At 39.2% G+C, this 27,198-nt stretch overlaps 1 protein-coding gene across 1 annotated transcript in view; it reads right to left on the reverse strand.

Annotated features, from left to right (window-relative positions):
- plekhg4 (pleckstrin homology domain containing, family G (with RhoGef domain) member 4) overlaps window positions 1–27,198 on the reverse strand; it is a 172,797-nt gene that overhangs the window by 107,097 nt on the left and 38,502 nt on the right. The window contains exons 5-10 of the mRNA XM_072279420.1: window positions 25,974–26,097; window positions 22,791–22,884; window positions 18,471–18,557; window positions 15,688–15,804; window positions 10,640–10,738; window positions 8,885–9,033 (exon numbers count right to left, since the gene is read on the reverse strand). Coding sequence (XP_072135521.1) covers window positions 8,885–9,033; window positions 10,640–10,738; window positions 15,688–15,804; window positions 18,471–18,557; window positions 22,791–22,884; window positions 25,974–26,097 — 670 coding nt within the window. The remainder of the gene's footprint in view (window positions 1–8,884; window positions 9,034–10,639; window positions 10,739–15,687; window positions 15,805–18,470; window positions 18,558–22,790; window positions 22,885–25,973; window positions 26,098–27,198) is intronic.

The raw sequence follows: 27,198 nt of genomic DNA on the forward strand, positions 1-27,198 counted from the left end.
TCGTGATACGGGATTCAATAGTTAGGGGGACAGGTAAGAGGTTCTGTGGAAGAGATCGAGAATCCTGGATGGTCTGTTGCCTCCCTGGTGCTAGGGTCTGCGATATCTTAGCTTCATACTTCATCTTTTCTCCTTTCATGGCTTTTTAGTTGCCTTCTGTTGTTTTTTTTTAAACTTCCAAATTCTCTAATTTCCCACTATGTTTTGCTATATTATATGCCCTCTAATAGTCCAGGAATAGAAGGAGATAGACCTAGTGCTGGCAAGTGGAATTAGTATAGATAGGCAAAAAAGTAAGCATGTATTTGGTGAGTTGAAGGACCTGTTTCTGTCCCATACAACTCTGAGATCTTGATGCAGCAAAGACTAGGAAACAGCCCGGCTGTAGTAACAAAAACCAAGGCTGGAGGTCCAGCTGTACCTCCATCCAAACTGGTCCCTTGCAGTTAGTTACACTGGCTCTACGTGTTATATTTACAAAACAAAAGGCATATCAAATTAGATTACTCCCTGCTCTCAATATTTAGCAAGTGATGGAAGGTGTCACAGATAGTGTATAAAGCCAAATTTACTCAACAATAACCTGCCAAGTGTAGGTTCTATCAGGGCCACACAGCTCTAGAGCTCTTCATAATCTTAGGGTTAACATGGACCAAAGAACTGAATTTTACAAACAAGATTGATCTCCGTGATATTAAGATAACATCTGAATAATCAGCGCATCAAGGAAAACTACCTAAATGAATTGAGGAGTTATCAAGGGGAAATGGGTTAAGTCACATCTTTAAAAGATAGATATTTAGGCCAGGATTTTGTCAGGATGGAATCCAACCTCAAGCATCTCCAGCTGTTTCACAAATGACTTTTCTTTCATAAGGTCAGAAATGGAGATACTTGTTGATAATCAAACCCATTCACAACTTCTCAGTCCATACTAATCCAATGAACCAGACCACAGCCACATGCAGTAGGAATTAAGGCAATGTTCGTGTATGGGCTGAAACGTGGCCAGTAAGTTCCACACTACAAAAACATCAGGCTATGAAAATGTCTTTAGTCAACTCAAAAGAACCAACAAGAGCTTGATTTATTGCTGCACCTGAGTGACGGTTTTGCACTCCCTCGTCACTGCGACTTGCTGAAAGTTGTGGGACTCAAACCCACAATCTTTTCGATCAGAGATAAGAATGCAAATCATTAAGCCACATTTGGCTTTCGCAGGCGAATGCAGGAGCTGTGCAGAGGTTGACATAGTTGTTGAACTTGCTCCCCACCCATCGCCCACTACAAATATTCCAAAATCAGAGTGTGGTTCAATCTGCTCAAAGAGCAAATTAAGTTCTACAGTCAAACCAGCCACCCAATCCAAGGATTTAACATTTATTCAAGATAAAGATGTGTGTAGTTGTGAAATTGGGAGGAGTGTAAACCACTTATACTAAGGGTTAGCTGATTTAACTAACTTTTATACATATATCTTTGCTGCCTACCTTTTTGCCTGGATCTATCCCTATCTTCTTCAAATATACTTTCTGAAATAGCAAAGTGGTTAAAGACTCCACTGAACAACTGCCAGATGATAAAAGTGACGTATTGAGCATCACACTGTTCTGGGCAGGTTCAAGAGCAACATTCGAATAAAATGCAAGTAAACTATTCACAGCAGTTCAACTGTTAAGGCACTGCATAGTACTTGCTAGTCATTATGGCAGGGGGTATGGTGTAATATTTAAATAAGTTTGAGTCAGCAAGAGAGCTTATTAGTTATAAAAAAAACCTGTCACAGCTTCACCACTTGTAACAATGGCCTTATCAATGTCACTGGTTAATCAGAAGGAAAATTAGTGAGGTTAATTTATCATTTTGAACATGTGAAGCATAGTATACATAATTCAACAAACCCAACAATTCACAACACCAGTGAGAAAGGGTATAGCTCTCTTCCCAACTTCGTTTCCAATTGTCCCACAATACATACAGCAATAGAGATTAACAAGCAGTGCTACTAAAATGGATCAAGTATTGGAGAAGCTTCCTGTTACTTTATTAAACCACATATCTGTGCCGTATTTTAATCAAAATCACATGAATCAATCCAGTTCCCACAGGCCACTTCAGCAAGAGACTTAATGCATAGGAACCTTTATCTTCTGTTACAATCCTAGCCATTGTCCCCAGCGATACTGAAGACGAAGCTATTGCCACAGGATCCATTCACAGCCACCACCTCCATTCCTCGCCTGCTGAAAACGGCAGTGAACCAGAGCGCTCATATGCTCAATGTTTCTCCTCCTCAATAAGCTTCCGACTACATTTCCACACCATCGCTTAAACTGCTGTGTTTTATTATATCAGTCAACTCCACCTACCTTGGGTCAGCTCATTCTGAAAACCTCAGCCATGCCTGCAATTGCTAGCCTCAACCCACTCTGGGCCAAACTCCTTCAATCTGTTCTCCAAAATTTTTGAAATTACTTCACACAACCTGTGCTCGATGTACTGCAGAGAAATTTTGCAAGAATGATGCCAGAACCTAAAGACCCCAGTTAAACGGAAAGGTTGAATAGGTTAGAACTTTATTCCCTGGAGAACGTGTGAATGATAGTATACAAAATTATGAGGGGTAAAGATATAATATGATAATGATGCTATTAGGGATCATTTTGGAGTTATGACAATATGGATAGCAGAATTACGGATGAACTAAATTGAGAACCAGCCGTCAGGGAAGTAAAACTTTTAAACAATTTAACTTCTGATACTTGTGGGGCTAGTGAAACCAATCGTGTATGTGGGCATTCTGACTACATCCCATTGAAACTATATAGTGAAACACAACAGATGAATAATCCTGCTTTTAGCACATTGTTAAGGTGTATCCCTGCCACTTAATGCCCAGTTCAGGACAGGTCTGTTTTGACAGTCAACCTTCTGATTAATTATATTATATTCATGGAGCCATCCTTCAACACTGTAACAAAGGGGATGTATTTTGGATCACTCCCTCCATGATTCCCTTGTCTCTTCATCCCTCCCCTCTAATCTTGCTCCTGGCACTTAACCTTGCAAGCAGAAGAAGTGCTACATCTTCTCCCTTATATCCACTTGGGGACCTAAAAAGTCCTTCCAGATGAGGCAACACTTCAACCATGAGTCTATTGGGGTCATCTGTTCTATCTGGTGCTCTCTGTGCGGACGGCCTCCTCAACATCAGTGAGACCTGACATAAGTTGGGGGACTGCTTTGTCCACACCTTTGAACCTTCTGCAACAAGCAGGATTTACTGGTGGCTAAGCATTTTGATTCCAATCTCCATTTTCATTCCAATGTGTTGGTCCATGGCCTCCTCGACTGTCAATATAAGGCCACTTTTCAGGTTGAAAGAACAACACCTCATATTCCATCTGGTGGCATGAACATCGATTTCAGAAATCAGAATCAGAATCAGGTTTATTATCACCAGCATGTGATGTGAAATTTGTTAACTTAGCAGCAGCAGTTCAATGCAATACATAATCTGGCAAAAAAAAATAAATAAACCAGTAAATCAATTACGTATGTTGAATAGATTACAAAAAAAATGTGCAAAATAGAAAAACTGTATATCAAAAAAGAAAAGTGAAGTAGTGTCCAAAGATTCGATGTCCATTTAGGAATCAGATGGCAGAGGGGAAGGGAAGAAGCTGTTCCTGAATCGCTGAGTGTGTGCCTTTAGGCTTCTGTACCTCCTACCTGATGGTAACAGTGAGAAAGGGGCATGCCCTGGGTGCTGGAGGTCCTTAATAATGGACGCTGCTTTTCTGAGACACCGTTCCCTAGAGACATCCTGGGTACTTTGTAGGCTAGTACCCAAGATGGAGCTGACTAGATTTACAACCTTCTGCAGCTTCTTTCAGTCCTGTGCAGTAGCACCTCACCCGCACCCTCCTATACCAGACAGTGAGGCAGCCTGTCAGAATGCTCTCTCCATGGTACAACTATAGAAGTTTTTGAGTGTATTTGTTGACATGCCTAATCTCTTCAAACTCCTAATAAAGTATAGCTGCTGTCTTGCTTTCTTTATAACTACATCGATATGTTGGGACCAGGTTAGATCCTCAGACATCTTGACACCCAGGAACTTGAAGCTGCTCACTCTCTCCACTTCTGATCCCTCTATAAGGATTGGTATGTATTCCTTCATCTTACCGTTCCTGATGTCCACAATCAGCTCTTTCGCCTTACTGACGTTGAGTGCCAGGTTGCTGCTGCAGTACCACTCCATTAGCTGGCATATCTCGCTCCTGTACGCCCTCTCATCACCACCTGAGATTCTACTGACAATGGTTGTATCATCAGCAAATTTATAGATGGTATTGAGCTATGCCTAGCCACACACTCATATGTATATAGAGAGTAGAGCAGTGGGCTAAGCACACACCCGAGGTGGACCAGTGTTGATCATCAGCGAGGAGGATATGTTATCACCAATCTGCACAGACTGTGGTCTTCTGGTTAGGAAGTCGAGGATCCAATTGCAGAGGGAGGTACAGAGGCTCAGGTTCTGCAACTTCTTAATCAGGATTGTGGGAATGATGGCATTAAATGCTGATGAACAGTATCCTGACGTAGGTGCTAGTGTTGTCCAGGTGGTCTAAAGCTGTGTGGAGAGCCATTGAGATTGCGTCTGCTGTTGACCTATTGTGGTGATAGGAAAATTGCAATGGGTCCAGGTCCTTGCTGAGGCAGGAGATCAGTCTAGTCATGACCAACCTCTCAAAGCATTTCATACTGTCCATGTGAGTGATACTGGACGATAGTCATTAAGGCAGCCCACATTCCTCTTAGGCACTGGTATAATTGTTGCCTTTTTGAAGCAAGTGGGAACTTCCGCCCGTAACAGTGAGAGCTTGAAAATGTCCTTGAATACTCACACTAGTTGGTTGGCTTAGGTTTTCAGAGCCTTACCAGGTACTCCATCGGGTCCTTCTGCCTTGCAAGGGTTCACTCTCTTTAAAGACAGCCTAACGTCGGCCTCTGAGACAGAGATCACAGGTTCATCAGGTGCAGCAGGAATCTTCACAGCTGTAGTTGTGGTCTCCCTTTCAAAGCGTGCATAGAAGGCATTGAGTTCTTCTTCTTTTTTGTTTAATGGCGGTTGACAACCAGTTTTCAGTGCATTACCGCCACCTGCTAGACTTGTGGTGTTCCAACCAAATATGTCCTGGAGTTCCCTACTTCAGACAATCTAGTTCAGCCTGCAGTTCTCTATTAGCTTCACTCTGTAGTTGCAATTCCTCGTGAATGCTTAATGCGCTCATTAGATAATGCTGCAAACTGCTATTCTTCCCTAATTATGTCACGTTTTTGTGTAGTTGCATTACCTCAATTACATTGATTTCATCTACATCACTTGTAAGACTAAAATCATCTTGTTAAAGAATAGTAATTATCACACATTACACTTTTAAACTTCTTGCTTTTCCAAGTCTATCTGCTTTTTCAGGTTTTCCTTTTCTTGGATCGTAGCCTGCAGTTGTTTACTGAGACCTCGGAGTTCTTCTTCATTTGCTTCCATGTTTTCATTTTATAATCTGAATGTAGATAATTCACTTTGCAACAAATTATTTTTCCTTTTGTATCCTTGTAATAATTTCCTCCATTTTCCAATCTCTTTCCAACTCACCGTTGTTCTTGTCGGGTACTTCTATTTGTTGTTGTAGTTCTGCACATTTACCCTGGGCTTCAACCATAAAATCTGAGGATTTTCCTTAAGTTCTGAAACATTTCTTAAATTCCTGACCATTTGCGATAAATATACTGCCATTAAGATTCCATCTCCCCTGCCTGTGAACTGTTGGATCCTCCATTCAGCGTTTCTCTGACTTCTTCCCACCTAATTCCTTTAATACCAAGATACTTTTCTGCAGACTTGACGATAATTTTAATTTTCTCAGATCTTTTGCTTGTTTGCGCTGAACAATTAATTGCATCCACCATAAAAAGCACAAACTCCTTTCTACTCATTAATAGTGTATCCTTATTTTTCATATTACAGCTCTCACAATTCACCATTTATTATTCCCTGTATTTGTTTGCTTAACAGTCTTTTTTCCATCAACTTCTTTCACTGTCTCTGCATAAGTGATTCCTTGAGTTACTTTTACATATTGTATCTCAGCCGCCTTCTTGCTATAAATGCACCCTCGATAAGCTTCGCTGTGTTTCTCGCCACAATTGCAGCATTTCAGCCTAGCTCCCGCTTCATATTTCACATATTCATGTATTCCAGCGCATCTCTCACATCTTTGTTTTCCTCTGCAGACCGCCGCAATGTGCCCAAATTTTTGACATTTATAACATCTTAAAGGCAGTGGTATATATATTCTAACCGCATAACACATATACCCTAAGTAAATGTTAGTCGGCAATATCTCTTCATCAAATTTAATCATTACCGATAAACTACTACACCTTTCCCCATTTCTTGTAACTTTCAAACGTTTGGCCTCAATAATTTTTGCTCCTTTTATGTTCTGTTTAATCTCATCCATAGTAACTTTTGTTGATATCCCCGAAATAACTCCTCTAGACCACTTTCTATTGTTGGGTATTGAGCATTGTACTTCTTTGCCGTCTATTTTACATAATCTTATCACTTTACCTTGCTGAGAACTATCCCGACAAATCATTAATAGCGATCCATTTCGTAAAATCTTTGCTCCTTTAACCTCGCCTAGAATTTTGTTGAGCATCTTCGTCAAACGAATCGGGTTTCAATCACCAAATGACGCCCCGTCTTCTCTTAGTTTTATATTGCTTTAATTTCATCTTCTTTCCATTGTTTTGCTGTCCTGCTTTGATCATCTGCTGATTTCTCAGAGTTTGATATCCCGTACCTCTGCTTTCTTTTCTTCCTCTTTCCATTCCATTCCTTGTTCCCGCCGACCTCCATCTCTAGTTCACTTCCACTCTTGCCAAAAACTTCCTTCAACAGCTTGGCTCTTTCCTTGATGTTCTCCCTCTCCGCCATTTTCCAGTCACAACTCAACTCAACCACAGTTCACCACTCACCAGCACCAGTTCCCCTCTCAGCCGCTGTCCCCAGAGAACTTGCTCACTCATGTACCTGAACAGATTGGTACACTGGAAAATTTGGAGGAATTGTATTTAAATGATAATCTATTTTTTTAAAAAAAAAGGTTTCAGTCAAAGCAAGCAGTTGAGAAGAAGGGTGTGAGAAATCGGGTAGAAAAAGTCTTTTTTTAAACACTGCTCGGGGAGAAGGGTCTGCACTGCATTGAGTTCATCTGGTAGTGAAGTATCACTGCCATTCATGCTATTAGATTTCGCTTTGTAGGAAGTAATGTCTTGCAGACCCTGCCAGAGTTGCCGTGCATCTGATGCTGCTCCAACCTCATTCGAAATTGTCTCTTCGCCTTTGAAATAGCCCTCTGCAAATCATAACTGGCTTTCTGGTACAGTCCTGGGTTGCCAGACTTAAATGCCACAGGTCTAGCCTTCAGCAGACAACCTACCTCCTGATTCATCCACAGCTTTTGGTTTGGGAACGTACAGTAAGTCTTTGTGGGCACACACTCATCCACACAGGTTTTAATGAAGTTGGTAACAACTGCAGCATACTCATCCTGGTTCGAAGATGAATCCCAGAATACAGTCCAGTCCACCAATTCAAAGCAGTCCTGCAGGCGCTCCTGTACTTCCCTTGTCCATACCTTCTTGGTCCTCACTACTGGTGCTGCAGTCTTCAGTCTCTGCTTATACTCAGGGAGTAGAAGTACAGCTAGGTGATCAGATTTCCCGAAGTGAGGGTGTAGAATAGCACGGTAGACATTCTTGCTGGTGCTGTAGCAATGGTCCAGTGTGTTGTTTCCTCTGGTATTGCAAGTGATCTGTTGATGGTAGTTGCTTAGTGATTTTTTCAGACTGGCCTAGTAACCTTTAACCGCTGATAATTTCCCTCCTCCTCCTCTCTTCTTCCAGTGCCCACTCAGCCCCCTACTTACCTCTTGTCTTCTCTGCCCTGCCTATCACCAACAGCACCCTCCCCTATGCCCTTCCTCCTTCCCTTTCTCTCAGTCTATTCTCCTCTCCTTTCAGACTCCTCCTTCTTCAGTTCTTTACCTTTTCCACCTCCCAGCTTCTCACTTCATCACCCCTCCCTCAACCACTATCCTATTTCCCCCCCACTTCACCTATCACCTTTGAGCTCGTACTACTTTCCCCAACCTTCTTATTCTAGCTTCTTTTCCCTGAAGAAAGGTCTCTGCCTGAAATCTTGACTATTCATTCCTTTACATAGATGCTGCCAGACTTGCTGCATTCCTCCAGTATTATACGTAACTCTGGATTTCTAGCATCTGTAGAATCTCGTGTTTATATTTTAGATGCCTGCAGTTTCTACTCTGGGTGCTTTGGAACAGACATCAGTATTGAATATTCAAAGGGGTTCTGCTCATTGGGATGTGCTGCCATTGTAAATATATCATTTTGAAAATTACCCATCTATATTCAAAATATTAAAATTAAGTAGGTAAATATAACAACTGAAACTGTAGTTAATTGTTTATTAAAATACAGAACATTGTCTCAGAGAGTGAGAGTTGGATTCTCTTGGACATGCCCTCATTCTCTCTCCTGAAAGTTCACTATGTGAATCAAGACTTTTATATTTCCCAGTTAGCTTCCATGTGCCTCATTTTAGTCAGTCACATCACATGCATCTCTGCTGACTTCAAGCAGTAGCATAAGTCTTTATTCTTCATTTATTTTGGCTTAAGAAGGCCTGTATTTTTTTCCTTCATGGTATCTGCAGAAGTAGTAACTGGACTGTGAATACCAAAATTCATGCTCTTTGCTTTGCAAGAAAAATATTTAAAGTTACCTGAACATTCCTGCTCCAGGGATACATGACTCCTCTTTTCTTAGTCTGGCAAGGATTACTCCTCCTTCAAGCTGCAATTTTACTAAACTCCTATCTTCCAGTACATTGTTCATAAGTTGCTTATATTGCTGCAAAAGTACTCTAGCCTCCTGTAAACAAAGTTAAATTGTATGCATAGGTTACAAAATAAATCATTTGCCTAACACTCAACAATGTTAATATAATCAAATCAACAATCATTTTTGGTAAAACATATGTCTCTTGAAGAGTTAGTCGCCAATATTATTATTAGGCTTACAGTAAAAGGTTTTCAATTTTCAAAGCAGTAAAACTAATATATTATTTTGAGGAACAAGGAATCTTCATGTTTTAACTATATTGGTACAAAAGTAATAATGTATTTTGCAAGTTTGGTCCTGGGATGAAACTGTGAAATCCTCTTGGAAAAGGATTCCCATGTCACTTAGTTTTTACACTAAAATATAACATACTTAAAATGTACACAGAGAGTCCCACCCATTCTCCAAAAATGGTTGAAATTGAACAGCTAGTGGAAAGGTATGGGCTTTAGACCCTAGATTGGGATTCACATCAAAAGAACATAACCACTATATTGTAAGTGTGAAACAATTCTGTGGCTAAATATATATATAAAAATTCAATCATTACAGTTACTGTATTATATAATAATGTGGCAAAATATATTAATGTCATGAGAGTACCAGGAAATGACCGGCACCAAGAACAGGAAGTGTAACATCTTTCCCTGACGTTAACGTCGCTCTATCACCCACCACCCAACATACTACCGGTTACCATTGACCAGAAACACAAATGGATAAGTCATAAATACAAGAATAAGATAGAGGCAATGTATAGAGTTTCAGATTCATTTATTTATCACACGAACATCAAACATACGGTGAAATATACTGTTTGCATTAACAGTCAACACAACTTAAAAATGTGCTGGGGACACATATTCCAGCACCAACAACAATTAATTCTTGACATCCCAAAACTCTTCACTAGCTACATAGCACAAGTGAGGAACACAATGGAATACTAATAGTTGTCTACTGATAGTTGTGTGCTGTTCTAACAACACTCAACACTCATAGCCACCACCATAAATATTCATCCCTCTGCCACATGCATTGTTGTCCCATGCCTGGGATACACCAACCGTACCTTTCAAACTTGTGACTTCTACCACTAGAAAATACAAGCTCCTGAATGCCTGAGAATATCACCCTTTCAAGTTCCCTTCCAAGCACAAAGCATACTGACTTGAAAATGTAAGACTATTTCATCACTGTTGTTTGATCTAAGTTCTGACACTTCCTAGTGAACAACACTGTGGGCATATATTCCTGAGAAAAACTGCAGCAGTCCAGGGAAATAGCTTATCATCACCTTCTCAAAGCTAATGACATTTGGACAATAAATACTGTCCTTGTCAGTAATCTCTAGATGCCAAAAATGAATGTATAAAAACATTTAGGCTTAATGCACATGAATATTTTAATCAAATAAATGATTATTTACAGTTTATTTGATTAAAGTTTATAAAATTAAAGCATTTAACTGCTGAATAGTGAAAACTACACCGACTTTATTAATATTCCATTAATATTATTATGTCATTATCCATTGGAGGTCAAACACCTATCTACAAAACTCTGGTTACAGTTCATAGGTTACTATAGGTGAAAATTATTAAAATGTTTTAGAACATAAAAATCTAACAATTACCTCAGTAGTTTCTGGCAGTTTACTTGATCTCAGGTTCACTATGTTACTTTGGATGAGACTATGTGCATCTTTACATCCCTGCATAAGCTGTTCCAGTTTCTGTAGGGACACAAAATTAATGAAAAGAATTTAAAATATACAACCTCAGTGCATTCTAAATATCTTCCAAGTGAAATAGAGAAAATTTTAAAAAATTGTCAGTTTTATCAAGTTTAAGTTTAATCATCATTCAACAATATGCATATATACAGCTAAACAAAATAGCATTCCTCCAGGCCCAAGATGCAAAACACAGTCACACACAGTACATATAGAAACATCACATAAAGTCACAAAATACTATTAGCACAGGTACATGAATGGCATGGCCTGAGGAATTACAGTTCCTGGGATGTAGTCCTGGAGTCACATTTCTGCAAGAACAAGCATGTAGCAGTTCCTCATCCCCTGCAACCACACATAAAAGCAGCCCAGTTTGTCTTCCATGGATTGTGTTAAGATTGTATTATACACAATCTAGTTCTAGATAAAGTATTACTTTTGATAAATGTAACAATATTCATTCTATTAATATTAGCCTTTCAGTGTTAATGAGTGAAACAACTGTTTGTAAACTATAAAATATACTGCATTGTGTAAGCAAATTGTTTGCTCATTCATTTGAAGGAAGAGACTGATAAATAAAAAAGGAAGGTAGTTTTGGAAGGAAGGTACAGTACGTGTTTTACTTGGGTATTTGACAATGTCTCTTGGAAGACATAAGTAGGGCATTTCCAGAATTATACCCATATTTGTTTTCAGCTTTTCCACAAGAAAATCACTACTGTAGAACATATATGCACCTAACTGTACGTATACTGTCAGAAAGCATGGGATGGGAATATGATGTAAATGTGATTTGTTGTACAATAGCTCCATGTTCAGATTCTGATTTCACCAGTGCAAGGTGCTGATTGAGTGAGTGTGTGTGTGTGTGTGTGTGTGTGTGTGTGTGTGTGTGTGTGTGTGTGTGTGTGTGTATATATATGTGTATGTGTGTGTGTATATATATATATATATATATATATATATATATAGTGTGTATGTCTGTGGTATTCAGATAGCTATTTCACCTGCATACAGGAGGGTAATGTACCCACATAATGAAGTACTGTAATGGGTGCATTAAAGAGCTGCAATTTTAATTTTGTGTCAAGCCAGGAGCACATTCTCTCCAGCATATAATTTGTAGCTTGATAAATATCATTATTTGACAGCTCAATCAGCATAGACCTTCCGTCCAATTTCTCAGCTTCTTTTGCAGAACAAAGTACCCAACATCTGAATGTGACAGTGGAAGCTTATACTTTTGCAATGCCAGCTTAAGTAAATATGCAAAATCAGCTTTCTTTTTATTATGACCCACAAAAACTCTTAAGTCATTAAGAAACTTTTACAGCTCAGCACATTTTGGGATGCAAGGGTGGGCTTACGTGGGGAGGACTTTTATCCCTCACCAAATATCAGTCTTTTTGTGAATGAGTAATACATATTTCAAAATAGATTACTGGTTCCAAATTCAAGGTTGTTTAATATAAGTTCTAATACACAAGTGTAAAGAACGAAATAATTGTTACTCCAGATCGAATACAGCACAAAAAAAACCCAGCAAGATAAAGAACACAATAATAAAAAACATAATACACATAAATACATGATAGCTTCTACACATAGGTTGATTTAATGCCATAAAGTGATACTAGGCTGTACATAAGGTGACCCTGACAGGAGAAGTATTTATGAAGGGGGTTGTGGAGGGGTTGGTTAGTGGGTGGAGATGTTGATCAGCCTTACTCCTTGGGGAAGTAATTGCTTTTGAATCTGGTGGTCCTGGTATGTCTTCTCCCTGATGGGAGTGGGACAAACAGTCCACGAGTAGGGTGGGTGGGATCCTTTATGATATTACTGGCCCCTTATATATATGTCCTTGATGGGAGGTAGGCTGTTGCCAGTGATGCATTGGGCAGTTCTGACTACCCATTATAGTGCCTTCCTGTCCGCTGCAATGCAGTTTCCATATCAAGCAGTGATGCAGCACGTTAGGGTGCTCTCTACTGTGCATCTGTAGGAGGACGTGAGCCATTCAGAAAGTAAAAGCATTGGTGAGCTTCCTTTATTGTGTAGGATGTGTTCTGGAATCATGAGAGGTTGTGAGAGACATCCACTTCCAGGAGTTTGAAACTGCTCACAGTTTCCACTGCTATGCTGATGACGTAAAAGAAGGGTGTGAGTGGTGCATGTTCTCTTGAAGTTGATAACCAACTCCTGTGTCTTGTTGACCTTGAGGAAAAGTGATTTGCCTGGCTTCAGGCCTCGAGCTCTTTGGCCTCCTCTACGTTGGCTGCCTCATCATTATTGGTGATGAACCTCACTACTGTCGAGTCATCAGCTAACTAAGGGCCATGCAGTCATGTAACACCAATGTGTATAGCAATGGGCTCAGCATGAAGGCCGGGTTTCACTTGTGTTGAGGATGATGAAGATCTGCAATCCAATCTGGCTATACTATGATCAATTTAGTATCATGTATGCATTGACATTCACTCTGCCCTCTTAGTGTACTTAAAGCATGTGCATACAAAGCATGTGGTACCATTCTAACCAATATCCTGGTCAGTGCAGATCAGACTAAATATGTGGGCTTCCAACTTCATGGAACTCTGAAAGCTTCATTCTAGTAAGGTAAATGTATAGTTTATCATTATGCATTGTACGTATAAAACTTTTCAATTATTTTCCTAGTTTGCATTGAGTTAGAAGTTTACAATGCAAGGCTAATGAAGTTGTACAAATATTTTAATATCATTCGGGCTTATAAGATAATCACATTTTCCACCAGTAATTCCTGCTGGGGAACTGATCCTGCAATATTTACATAGAAACATAGAAAACCTACAGCACAATACAGGCCCTTCGGCCCACAAAGCTGTGCTGAACATGTCCTTGCCTTAGAACTACCTAGGCTTACCCATAGCCCTCTATTTTACTAAGCTCCATGTAGCCATCCAGGGTCTCTTAAAAGACCCCATCATTTCCGCCTCCACTGCCGCTGCCAGCAGCCTATTCCACGCACTCATCACTCTCTGTGTAAAAAACTTACCCCTGACAACCTCTGTATCTACTTTCCAAGCACCTTAAAACTATGCCCTCTCGTGCCAGCCATTTCAGCCCTGGGAAAAAGCCTCTGACTATCCACATGACCAATGCTTCTCATTATCTTGTACACCCCTATCAGGTCACCTCTCATCCTCCGTCACTCCAAGGAGAAAAGGCTGAGTTCACTCAACCTATTCTCATAAGGCATGCTCCCCAATCCAGGCAACATCCTTGTAAATCTCCTCTGCACCCCTTCTATGGCTTCCACATTCTTCCTGTAGTGAGGCAACCAGAACTGAGCACAGTACTCCAAGTGCAGTCTGACCAGGGTCCTATATAGCTGCAACATCACCTCTTGGCTCCAAAACTCAATCCCACAATTGATGAAGGCCAATGCACCATATGCCTTCTTAACCACAGAGTCAACCTGTCTAGCAGCTTTGAGTGTCTTATAGACTCGGACCCCAAAATCCCTCTGATCCTCTACACTGCCAAGAGTCTTGCCATTAATGGTATATTCTGCCATCATATTTGGCCTACCAAAATGAACCACTTCACACTTATCTGAGTTGAATTCCATCTGCCACTTCTCAGCCCAGTTTTGCATCCTATCAATGTCCTGCTGTAACCTCTGACAGCCCTCCACACTATCCACAACACTCCCAACCTTTGTGTCATCATTCTCTTTGAAGTAAGTATGTAAGGCATCAACAACAAATCGCAATGTTTATAGAACATAGAAATGCTACAACACAATACAGGCCTTTCGGCCCACAATGCTGTGCCGAACATGGACTTACTTTAGAAAATACCTCCGGTTATCCATAGTCCTCTATTTTTCTAAGCTCCATATACCTATCCAAGAGTCTCTTAAAAGATCAAAAAAGGATCCTGGTAATATTTGTTATAGTTATACCATGTAGTTATAGAAACTGGGAGGTTTCTACAACAGGATAATGATCCTAAACACACCTCAAAATCCACAATGGACTACCTCAAGAGGCGCAAGCTGAAAGCTTTGCCATGGCCCTCACAGTCCCCCGACCTAATCATCATCGAAAATCTGTGGATAGACCTCAAAAGAGCAGTGCATGAATCTCACAGAACTAGAAGCCTTTTGCAAGGAAGAATGGGCAAAAATCTCCCAAACAAGAATTGAAAGACTCTTAGCTGGCTACAGAAAGTGATTACAAGCTGTGATACTTGCCAAAGGGGGTGTTACTAAGTACTGACCATGCAGGGTGCCCAAACTTTTGCTTTGGGCCCTTTTCCTTTTTTGTTATTTTGAAACTGTAAAAGATGGAAATAAAAAAGTAATCTTGCTTAAAATATTAAAGGAATGTGTCATCTTTAACCTTATGCGTTTTGGAAATCAGATCATCTTTTACTCACTTAGCTATTCACAGTAACAGAAACTTTGACCGGGGTGCCCAAACTTCTGCATGCCACTGCATGTCCTTTTGTTTGTCCAGAAAAGTTATTTCAGCATTTGCACCAATAGTATTTTTTTTTGTTAATGCACAGTTGCTGAATGTGCAGGAATTGAATCCAACCCCTCAGATACTGTACAATGGCCAGTCAAACTTCTTTTATCACACTATCTTCATAATTTGATAGGACTTAACATGCAAGGTATTTTTCTATCTTCAATTGTCTGCATTTGCAGAATCTGAGTACAGTATTGAATCTAAATTACTGAGTACAGTTTTGATTTCCACTTGTCTTACTTCATGGTGAAGCTATGTCTGCTGTCAACAATGAACAGACACCACTAATCATAAGGTGTGTCAAATGGTTCATGTATTTTTTTCCCTTAAGTCTCGGCTGTTTAATTACATTGTAAACTCATCTTAATTTGGTGGTTCCATTCAGCATCTAATTTGCATCAAATAATGTACTCAACTGGTACTCACCATACGAAAGCAAACCCAGCTACTGTGACAGTAGGGGAAAGTTCCATCAAGTTCTGGTGGCAGCTGATTGCTTTCTATGTGTTTATGTAGTGACTTCAATGAAGTCAGAGTTTCAAACTGCACAGAAAAAAAGAGATTTTATTTAACAGGAATTTGTTTAAAAGCTTATTTCAGTAACATAAATAAAAGTAGTGAAACAATTCCTTTCATTTGATTGAAAGAAATTGTCATAAAGATCATAGGACAATGTGATAGTTTGGAGCATAAGAATACCAACATGCTTCAAAGGTGCGATTTATGCTGTGAATTCTCATGTTGTAAATTACTAGTCGAGTGAGGTATTGGGCTGAGGCCAGATACTTTACCCACAAGTGAGGAAAGCGTGGGAATAGATGGGTCAGTAAAAGTCACAGGCAACAATAGCAACCTGCTGGAGAGTAGTTTTTCCTCAATGGTTTCAGATGACAGGATATTGGCCAATAAATCCACACCAGTGAATAGAGATTAACCATTTTAAGGTACCTATTTACTTTGGCAAGAACATTGCTATGTCGTTATCATTACTTCTATGCATTATTTTTGATCTTTTTGTGCAAAGAAAATCATTATAGAATGATTTATAATTAGAATTTGCAGAATAATTTCAGCATAATACGGGATATAGAGTTTAGGATATTCCCGATATGATAAACTATGCAATTAATACTGCTTTATTTAATGGAAAACTTAATGTGACCATTTTAGTGCTCTGTATATCTATAAACGGTTGTCGGCGAGATGCTGCATGAGGACTAAACCTAAGTGGATAGGTTTCATGATGATGAGGTTGATTTAAAAAGGATATTTATACTCCTGTGTAACAAGTGTTTGAAGGCTAGCTGCTGATGTGCATTTTTGTATTGAAGGTACCTGGTTTACAGGATTTTCAAGATATTCACCAGTCAGGACATGAACAAATAATAGTTAAAAAGACAGTATCAACTCATATTTGGTGGGCTTGTTGTGAAATCAGCAGCAACATTGCGCTCCCCAACAAGGTCATATAAAAACTAAGACAACATCCAGAACTGAAGGAAGCTATGAAAATTAAAGAGTTAGGGGAAAGGTGAAGCTAACGTGGATCAACAATGTCAGAGGCAGCAGATCTATTTAACTAGGTTAATTTAACAAGATTAATGATTTTACATTTTTCCACAGATTATTTATACATATTATTTGTTATCTTTCCCCAAATACATATGCCTGAGTACAGGGCTACGGTAGGAAACTTTGTCACATGGTGTGAGCAGAATTATCTGCAGCTTAATGTGAAAAAGACTAAGGAGCTGGTGGTAGACTTGAGGAGAGCTAAGGTACTGGTGACCTCTGTTTCCATCCAGGGGGTCAGTGTGGACATGGTGGAGGATTAAATACCTGGGGATACGAATTAACAATAAACTGGACTGGTCAAAGAACACTGAGGCTGTCTACAAGAAGGGTCAGAGCTGTCTCTATTTCCTGAGGAGACTGAGGTCCTTTAACATCTGCCGGACGATGCTGAAGATGTTCTACAAGTCTGTGGTGGCCAGTGCCATCATGTTTGCTGTTGTGTGCTGGGGCAGCAGGCTGAGGGTAGCAGACACCAACAGAATCAACAAACTCATTTGTAAGGCCAGTGATGTTGTGGGGATGGAACTGGACTCTCTCACGGTGGTGTCTGAAAAGAGGATGCTGTCTAAGTTGCATGCCATTTTTGTCAATGTCTCCCATCCACTACATAATGTACTGGGTGGGCACAGAAGTACATTCAGCCAGAGACTCATTCCACTGAGATGCAACACAGAGTATCATAGGAAGTTATTCCTGCCTGTGGCCATCAAACTTTACAACTCCTCCCTTGGAGGGTCAGACACCCTGAGCCGATAGGCTGGTCCTGGACTTATTTCATAATTTACTGGCATAATTTACATATTACTATTTAACTATTTATGGTTCTATTACTATTTATTATTTATGGTGCAACTGTAACGAAAACCAATTTCCTCCGGGATCAATAAAGTATGACTACGACTATGACTTTCATCAATTAAAACTGGAATTCAAACTACTGATGAGTTAAACAGAGGGTAATACATGTTTTATTTGAGAATCACAGAACAACAGAAAATTTAGGACACAGGATGGTAATTAGCCAGTTTATAAAGGTAAATCTCATCCAAACCTCCTGCATTAGTTCTGTTGGATGGCAGGTTAGGATGCCTCAAGTATACATCAAATAATGTTTAAATATGTTGAGGGTTGTTGTCTCTATCACTCCTAAAGGCAAAGAGCTCCTGACCCCTATACAAAACAAAAATAATTTTTTCTCTCTAATTCTTTGACCAGCTACTTTAAATCTATGTTGCCCTAGTTTTGGACTTCTTTATGAGGTGAAATAAGCAATCACACTTTATTCTATCTAGGCTTATAATAATTTTATAGAATTCAAATTAGTTTCCCATGTTCCAAAGGAAGCTGGGAATGTATACAGCTTTAGAGTCACATCCCTGTGCCCATGTTCTCTAATTTACATAATAAAGCAAAGCATTCTGGATTACATTCTTTTTAAAAACTGTTTCATTGATATATCCTGCCATTTTTAAGGATTTGCAAAACTACTTTCCAAGAATTCCTTGGTCCATATCTCAATTTCATGATGCAACTGTATGGTTGGCATATCATTATGGGCCTATTTTACTTTCGATGGGGACATAAATCAAATCTCAATAATATTTATTAATGAACATTTTTGATATTATATATACCTGCATGGAAGTTGGTTTCTCAAAGCGGAATACATGGTCTCGTTCAACCAGCAGCAAAACAATATGGACGCAGTTGGGAATTGTGTCCTGTAAAGAAGTATGAAACATATTCAATGTAACGTAGCGGATGTGCATTCTTCAATTTGTTTCAATAGTTTTTTCAAAAGTTTTTTGTAAAGGATGATATACATTTCAGCACATAAATTCAGGCTGATGCTCCTGTGGAATACAGTAAGTAGCATGGTTTTAAAGGTGTCATTAACTCAAATACAATGTTATATAGAAATCATGTTTACATTATCAGGTGAGCATAAAGTTCCCAAGAAACTATTTCAAAGAAAAGCAAGCCAGTCATTCACAGTGTTACATGTAATTAATCCTTTAGTCAACCTTTCTAAAATTATTATTTCTGGGAAAATGTTGTGCACAGATTGGCTGCCATGTGTCCTACAAAAATGAACCTCATTGGCCAAACAGTACTTTAAAGTATCCTCAAATGACACCAAGACGACTAAGCTGAATACAAATCCTTCTTTAAGACAATTGCTATCAAACACTTTGGTTTATAAGAGTCAATGACAGAAAAAGAATTACTTAAATAACTTTCACTTTGTTTCACTAACACTGTGAAGCCCTTAACAACATAAACTTGTACACAAAGCCATTATAAAGCATTTTATTATATATAAAATGAACTATGTATAGTTACATATAATTATATATAGTTCAGCATTAAAACTAAGGGTGTCACCTCTATCAAATACTGAAGGAGAAGTTCAGTGTTAATATCTTCTGGATGAGATGCAATTATGTTCACTTTAAAAGAAGTCCTTGATATCATGCAATTGTCCACTATTTAGAAAATTAATTTCAAGTGTGAAGCAATAATTTTGAGAAATATAAATCTAAGCTCATAGAAAAGATTCAAAGGGAACCCAAATACTGAGTGCAGGTGTTCACGAAAGCTTATACTGACACTTATAGTGAGGAGAAGTAAAATAATCTCAATTCCCAATGAAATATCTCTGCAAAAAAAATGCTCCAAATATTTTCTGCCCTCTTCACATTATTGAAGAAGCAGGGAAATTTCTATCATCCCCATGAAACTTTTTTTTTGATGTCAAAAAGTGTAAATGTTGAGAAGTTTCTAAAACACAGCACAGCTATGTGTTTGCCACCTAATAAATTATATAAATAATCAATTTCTTGAAAGTTGACAGAATTAATATAACTATATGATATGGCCCTAACAAGAAAGTTCTCAGCAGCAGCTATGTATGGTCACTTAACATTTTATCTTACAAGTCTAGTGATTCATTGACATAGTACAAAACATGAATGACACTTTGGAACTTCATTGCTTATGTAATTCATTAATATTTTACCAAGTGCAGTTACACCAATTTATTGCGGAGCTAAAATATTTTTTTTGCAAAATATTGATAGCACTGCATTCTAAATAATTAGCAGACTACGCTAGTTAACTTCATATTTGAAAAGATCTATCACACTTACACACTAAAACATAAAAAGTCTCACAAAGGAACAAGACAAAAGAAATTCGGGATTCCGTAATTTCGCTTTACTTAAAACTACTCATTCTAATCCTTCTAACAAACTGTCTGCTCCCTCCTTTTTCAAGCACTTATCTGTTTAAAAGGACTTAATATTACATGCTCCAATTATCTTAATGGAAAACATTCTAACATTTTTGTTGTATAATTTTGTTTTTACTGCATATCACTATTAGAACTCATCACTATTAGAGTAACAAATAGTTACCTCCAAAACAGGTTATAATATTGAAAACATGTTAGCTTACTTCTTTGAATATCTTTCATCAAAAATGTTTTCTGGAGTTTTGTGCTCATTCATAATTGTCTTACTTCACTTTGTATTTTGTTTTACAAAAGTTCAATGCACCCTCTGAATAAAATGTTCTTCAATATCATTCCTATATCCAGAATGTTGCAGAGACTAAAAGGTTAAGTGATAAGAACAGATTAGATTTGTGTTTCCTTGCGTATATGAAATGAAATGCTTCTGCAAGGCTTGGTCTTGCAAAAGGTTCGCCTAACCTGAGATCGCAGTTCCCTCTAAGCTAGGCAAGTGTGCGGCCATGCAGTAACGGAATGTTAAAATTGCTGCATAGCTGGAATTTCCTTTTATATAGGGTAATGCAAATATAATTTTGAAATTATTCTTACTCAATGCCAGCAAGACCAAGGAGCTGATTATTGACTTCAGGAGAAAGAAACCAGAGGTCCATGAGCCAGACTTCATTGGAGGATCAAAGGGAGAGAGGGTCAGCAACTTTAAATTCCTCTGTGTTGTTATTTCAGAGGAATTGTGCTGGGTCCAGCACACAAGTGCAATTACAAAGAAGCACAGCAGCACCACTATTCCACGGGAGTTTGCAAATATTCAGCATGACATCTAAAACTTTGACAAACTTCTACAGATGCGTAGTGGAGAGTAAATTAACTGGCTACATCACTGCTGTGTATGGAAACACCAATGACCTGAACAGAAAATTCTACAAAAATTAGTGGATATGGCCCAGTCCATCGTGGGTAAAGCGCTCCCCACCATCAAGCACATCTACATGAAGTGTTGTCACAGAAAAGTAATATTCATCATCACGGACCCCCACTAGCCCAGACATACTCTCATCTCATTTCTGCCATCAAGAAAGTGGTACATGAGCTTCAGGACTCACACCACCAGGTTCAGGACCAGTTATTATCCCAAAACCGTCAGGCTTTTGAACCATAGAGGATAACTTCACTCGCCCTATCATTGAAATGTTCCCACAACCTATGGACTTGCACAGTTTGTTGTCTTTTGCACACTGATTGAACGCCCAAGTTGGTGCAGTCTTTCATTGATTCTATTATGGTCTTGTCTGGGCCTGAAACGTTGACTGCTTATTCATTTCCATGGATGCTGCCCGACCTGCTGCGTTCCTCCAGCATTTTGCACGTGTTGTTTTGGATTTCTAGCATCTGCAGACTTTCTTGTGTTTATGGTTATTATTCTAATACGATTTTATTGAGTATGCCTGTAAGAAAATGAATCTCAGCCTTGTATATGGTGACATATATGTACTTTGAACTTCGAAATCTATCATGAACTACCCTGTAAATATGTGTTAATTAATATAATCCATATTTTATCTAAATAATAAGTGGACCACAAACTTTACTTTGAAACATTTTAGAGCTTCAATGTATTTATTGTTGGATTTGGAGTAGGCAAGAGGAGGGGAGCTGGAAGCCAGGAGCAGATGGGCAGTGATTTGGCCACCACTGCCAGCCCACCAACTGGAGAGTATCGTGGTTAAGGGTCGAAACACTCTGTGAAGGTTGGGAGCCACCTGATGACATTGGCTCCTCGCTGAAGGCTATGGTTATCTTATAAAGTAACTGGAGAATGCACCCTAACAGGTGTATGTAACAAGCAAATATTGTCAATGTTTCAAGTTACAACACTTACAAATTGTAACAATAAACAGAAGTCAGTAGCTTATTGTTAATAAACCACTGGCCCAATGAACAGTGACACTGTCTAGTCAAAATATTTTACTTTTGCCATTGTGCCTGTCAGTTATTTTTGTCCGCCTGACATCATTTACCTGTGTTGTGAACTGTGATTTATGTTTGTTTGATGTGTATATTACAAAAACAAACATTTAAAGTGTCGCACAGTTTTCTGGGTTTGTAAAAACTTCCTGCTCAGAGCAATATTCGCATAGCTATATACTGTATATATTTTTAAAAAATTATAGTTAATGTTGTCCTGGGACTTCAACGTTAATGAACCATGGGCACTCAGCTATTTCAATCTTTTGGCCACAGCCAGCATCAATCAAGTCCACCACAGACGATTCAAAATAGTTGTGAAGAATTCACCCTGAATTTTATAAACCTATTTTGCAAAGGGCAAAAGCTCCTACAAGTTGTATAGATTCAAAATTTCTCCTAATTGCATATCAATACCTAAGACAAAGGTGCAAGCTTTTAATTTCCTTGTAAGGGGAATACAAATGCAAAGTACTTTCTTTTGATCCACTTGTGCCTACAAGGCACAGCCTCTACCATTGGGTTATACAAAATATTGGTATTCTGTACATGTTTAACGTTAGATTAAAGTGGCTAAAACTGGATATTTTTAGAAAGAGCTTTGGTTAATTGCTTGACATATTTCTATTGTACAATCCGTAACCTAAAACTAATTTAAATACTACAAAAAAACAGAACAAAGATTTAGAAACTGGGCACTTTTCAAGATTTAACAAATTACAAATTTAAAATTCATCACCTGCAAGATACTGAAAGCTTTAAATAATGCTGACACAGGGGAGCAACGCCGTGCATCCACTAAAATGGTCAGTCCTGCACTCTGGGTTTCTTGTCTGAAACATGAAGCAAAAATAGTAAATGATATAAAAGCTTTACCCATATTAACAGATTACTTTGTTGACAACATTAACAAACATCTATAGGGAGGCAGATTCTAGAATGTGCAATAATAAGGTTGTTGTGATGGAAGATTTTAACAATCCTAATATTGACTGTCATCTTCTTAGAGCAAGGGGTTTAGATGAGGTGGAGTTTGTTAGGTGTGTTCAGGGAAGTTCCGACACAATACGTAGATAAGCCAACTAGAGAAGAGGCTGTACTTGATCTGGTATTGGGAAACGAACCTGGTCAGGTGTCAGATGTCTCAGTGGGAGAGCATTTTTGGAGGTAGTGATCAAAACTCTGACCCTTTTACCAGAGAGCTGGAGAGCGATAGCAGCAGACAATTTGGGAAAACATTTAATTGAGGTAGGGGGAAATACAATGCTATTAGGCAGGAACTTGGGAACATAAATTGAAGCAGATGTTCTCAGGAAAACGAGTGGCAAATGTTCAGGGAACATTTGCATGGCATTCTGCTTAAGAATGAAACTAGGAGAGCTAGAAGGGGCCATGAGAAGCAGGATTAAGGAAAACCCCAAGGCATTCTACAAGTATGTGAAGAGCAAAAGGATGAGTGTGTGAGAATAGGGCCAAACAGGTGCAATAGTGGAAATGTGTGCATGGAGTCAGAGGAGGTAGCGGAGGTACCTAATGAATACTTTGCTTCAGTATTCTCCAGGGAAAAGGACCTTGGCAATTGTGGAGATGACTTATAGTGGACTGAAACACTTGAGCATATAGACGTAAAGAAAGTGGATGTGCTGGAGCTGTTGAAAAGCATTAGGTTAGATAAGTCGCTGGAACCGGATGAGATATACCCCAGTCTACTGTGGGAAGCAAGGGAGGAGATTGCTGAGCCTCTGGCGATGATCTTTGCATCATCAATAGGGACGGGAGAAGTGGCAGAGGATTGGAGGGTTGAAAATGTTGTTCCTTTGTTCAAAAAAAAGGGAGTAGAGATAACCCAGGAAATTATAGACCAGTGAATCATACTTCAGTGGTGGGAAAGTTGTTGGAGAAAATCCTGAGAGGCAGGATTTATGAGCATTTGGAGAGACATAATCTGATTAGCGATAGTCAGCATGGCTTTGTAAGAGCAACGTGTGCCTTACGAGCCTGATTTAATATTTGAGCATGTAACTAAACACATTGATGAAGGTAGAGTAGTGGATGTAGTGTATATAGATTTTATTAAGGCATTTGATAAGGTTCCCCATGCAAGGCTCCTTCAAAAAGTAAGGAGGCATGGGATCCAAGGAGACCTTGTTTTGTGGATCCAGAACTGGCTTGCCCACAGAAGGCAAAGGATGGTTGTAGATGGTTCGTATTCTGCATGGAGGTCAGTGACCAGTGGTGTTCCGTAGGGATTTGTTCTGGGAAGCCTCCTCTTTTTGATTTTTATAAATGACCTGGATGAAGAAGTAGAAGGGTGGGTTAGTACGTCTGCTGATGACACAAAGGTTGGGGGTGTTGTGGATAGTCTGAAGAGTTGTCAGAGGTTACAGCGGGACATCGATAGGATGCAGAACTGGGCTGAGAGGTCATAGATGGAGTTCAACCCAGATAAGTGTGAAGTGGTTCATTTTGGTAGGTCAAATTTGAAGACAGAATATATTATTAATGGTAAGACTCTTGGCAGTGTGGAGGATCAGAGAGATCTTGAGGTCCATGTCCATAGGACACTCAAAGCTGCTGCGCAGATTGACAGTGTTGTTAAGAAAGCATATGGTGTGTAGGTATTCATCAACCATGGGATTGAGTTCAAGCACCATGAGGTAATGTTACAGCTATATAAAACCTTGGTCAGACCCCATTTGGAGGACCGTGTTGAGTTCTGGTCACCTCACTACAAGAAGGATGTGGATACTATAGAAAGAGTGCAGAGGATACTTACAAGGATGTTGCCTGGATTGGAGAGCGTGCCTTATGAGAATAGGTTGAGTAACCTTGGCATTTTCTCCTTAGGGCAACGGAGGATGAGAGGTGATGTGATAGAAGTGTATAAGATGACGAGAAGCACTGATCGTGTGGATAGCCAGAGGCTTTTTTCCAGGGATAAAGTGGCTAACACAAAGGAGCATAGTTTTCAATGCTTATAAATAGGTATAGAGGGGATGTCATGGGTAAGCTTTTCACACAGAGAGTGATGGGTACATGTAATGCACTGTCAGCAAAGGTGGTGGAGGCAGATACAATAGGGTCTTTGAAGAGACTCTTAGATAGGTACACGAGCTTAGAAAAATAAAGGCCTCTACAGTAGGTAATTCTAGGCAGTTTCATAGTCAGCACAACATTGTGGGCTGAAAGGTATGTAATGTGCTGTATATTTCTATGTTCTATATAATGACCTTAGGAAGCTTTTCACAATTTCACACCATCATTTTGAGAGAGGCCAAATAATGTGCACCAGTATAACATGAAATAAAAATAGATATACAAAGGCCGCAAGACAATGGCTATATTTCATTAGCAGGAGTCTGAGGATGTTTAGTTTGTCACCTAAAACACTTAAAAACTTCCACAGATGTACCGCGGAGAGCAATCTGACAGGCAGCATCACTGTTTGGTATGGGGGGGGCGCGTGGGGCTATTGCACAGGATCGAAAGTAGCTACAAAAAGTTGTAAAATTAGTTAGCTTCATCATGGGCACTAGCCTCCATAGTATTCAAGACATCTTCAAAGAGCAATGCCTCAGAAAGGCAGCATCCGTTATTAAGGAACCCCATCACCCAAGACATGCCCTCTTCTCATTGTTACTGTCGGGAAGGAGATACAGATGCCTGGAGGCACACACTTAGTGAGTCAGGAACAGCTTCTTCCCCTCTGCCATCCGACTTCTAAATGGACATTGAACCCATGAGCACTACTGTTATTATTTGCTTTTGCACTACTATTTTTAATTTAATTATTTAAAAAAAGTGTGTGTGTGTGTGTGTGTGTGTGTGTGTGTATGTGTGTGTGTGTATATATATACATACGCACACACACACACAAACATTCAATTACTGCAGTGCAATACCAAGAAAACTGTTTGAATACCTGGGAAGACCATAAAAGTAGACAAGGAGACGCACAAGTTCAGGTACGTTGCAATATGGATTCAGCCAAACGGTATTCCTCGTTGTTACTATTACCACTGCACGACCAGATCTATCTCTGGCTCCTGAAACAAAATAAAGCATTATGCGAATACTTGGAATATCTTTAAAAATACAAAGGATCTGACAATCATCTCAAAATTACTTTGTTCCAAAAAATCAATCTGTACATCTATCTTTGAAGAAAATGTATACTTCAAATAATGGTTATAAGTGACCTGGTCTGCTATTTCCGTAGATCATAACATTTTGAGCTCTTTTACACATTCTTTAACTCTAAGAAAACCTGAAGGATAAATTAAAGAACATCTAATTGCATGGGAAAGCAAGCAACATCCATGGGAAAGGAACATGAAGAATCATCATCATCATCAGGTGCCGTGCCCAGCTTGAGCTTTGACTGCCATGGCCCACACACTTCTGTTTCAGGTCAAGTGGATCAACTCGTTGGTATTCATTTCCAGTCCTCTGGCTGCTGTCTCCATCATCATTGGACTTTGTCTTCCTCTTGCTTTCTTCCCTTCAATCTTTCCCATAATTACCGTGCATTCTAACTCCTCTTTCCTAATCACATGTCCAATGAAGTTACATTGCCTTTTCATGATCTCATACATTATTTCTCTTTTTGTGCTTGCTCTGTTCATGACATCCTCCTTAGATATTCGTTTCGTCCATGATATTCTTTGCATCCTCCTCAAAAACCACACCTCTGCTGCTTCAATTCGTTTCCTCATGTTACTAGACATCGTCCAACATTCTGAGCCATATAACATAACTGGATAAATGTAACATTTCAGTACTCTGAGGTGGGTTGTCATGCTTAGTTTAGTGTTGGTCAGTATTCCCTTCATTCTCGTAAAGGTGCCTTTTGCCACCCCTATTCTTCTTTTGACGTTCATGTCGCACCTGCCATCTGATGTCACCCAGCTTCCTAAGTAGCAAAAGATCTGTACTTGTTTTATGTCTTCCCTGTTTATTCTCAGCCTGCAGACAGGATTCTCCTTTTTTGGATATCACCATACATTGTCTTTTCGCAACTGATAGACAGACCCATTTTTGCACTTTCTTCAACAATTATATCAATTAAGTTTTGTAGTTCTTGCTCTGTACTTGCAATTAACAGTGTCATCTACATACAGTATATGAAATTATTGATGTTTTCACCA

Source organism: Mobula birostris, chromosome 15, assembly GCF_030028105.1.
Source record: "Mobula birostris isolate sMobBir1 chromosome 15, sMobBir1.hap1, whole genome shotgun sequence".
Taxonomy (NCBI): Eukaryota; Metazoa; Chordata; class Chondrichthyes; order Myliobatiformes; family Myliobatidae; genus Mobula; species Mobula birostris.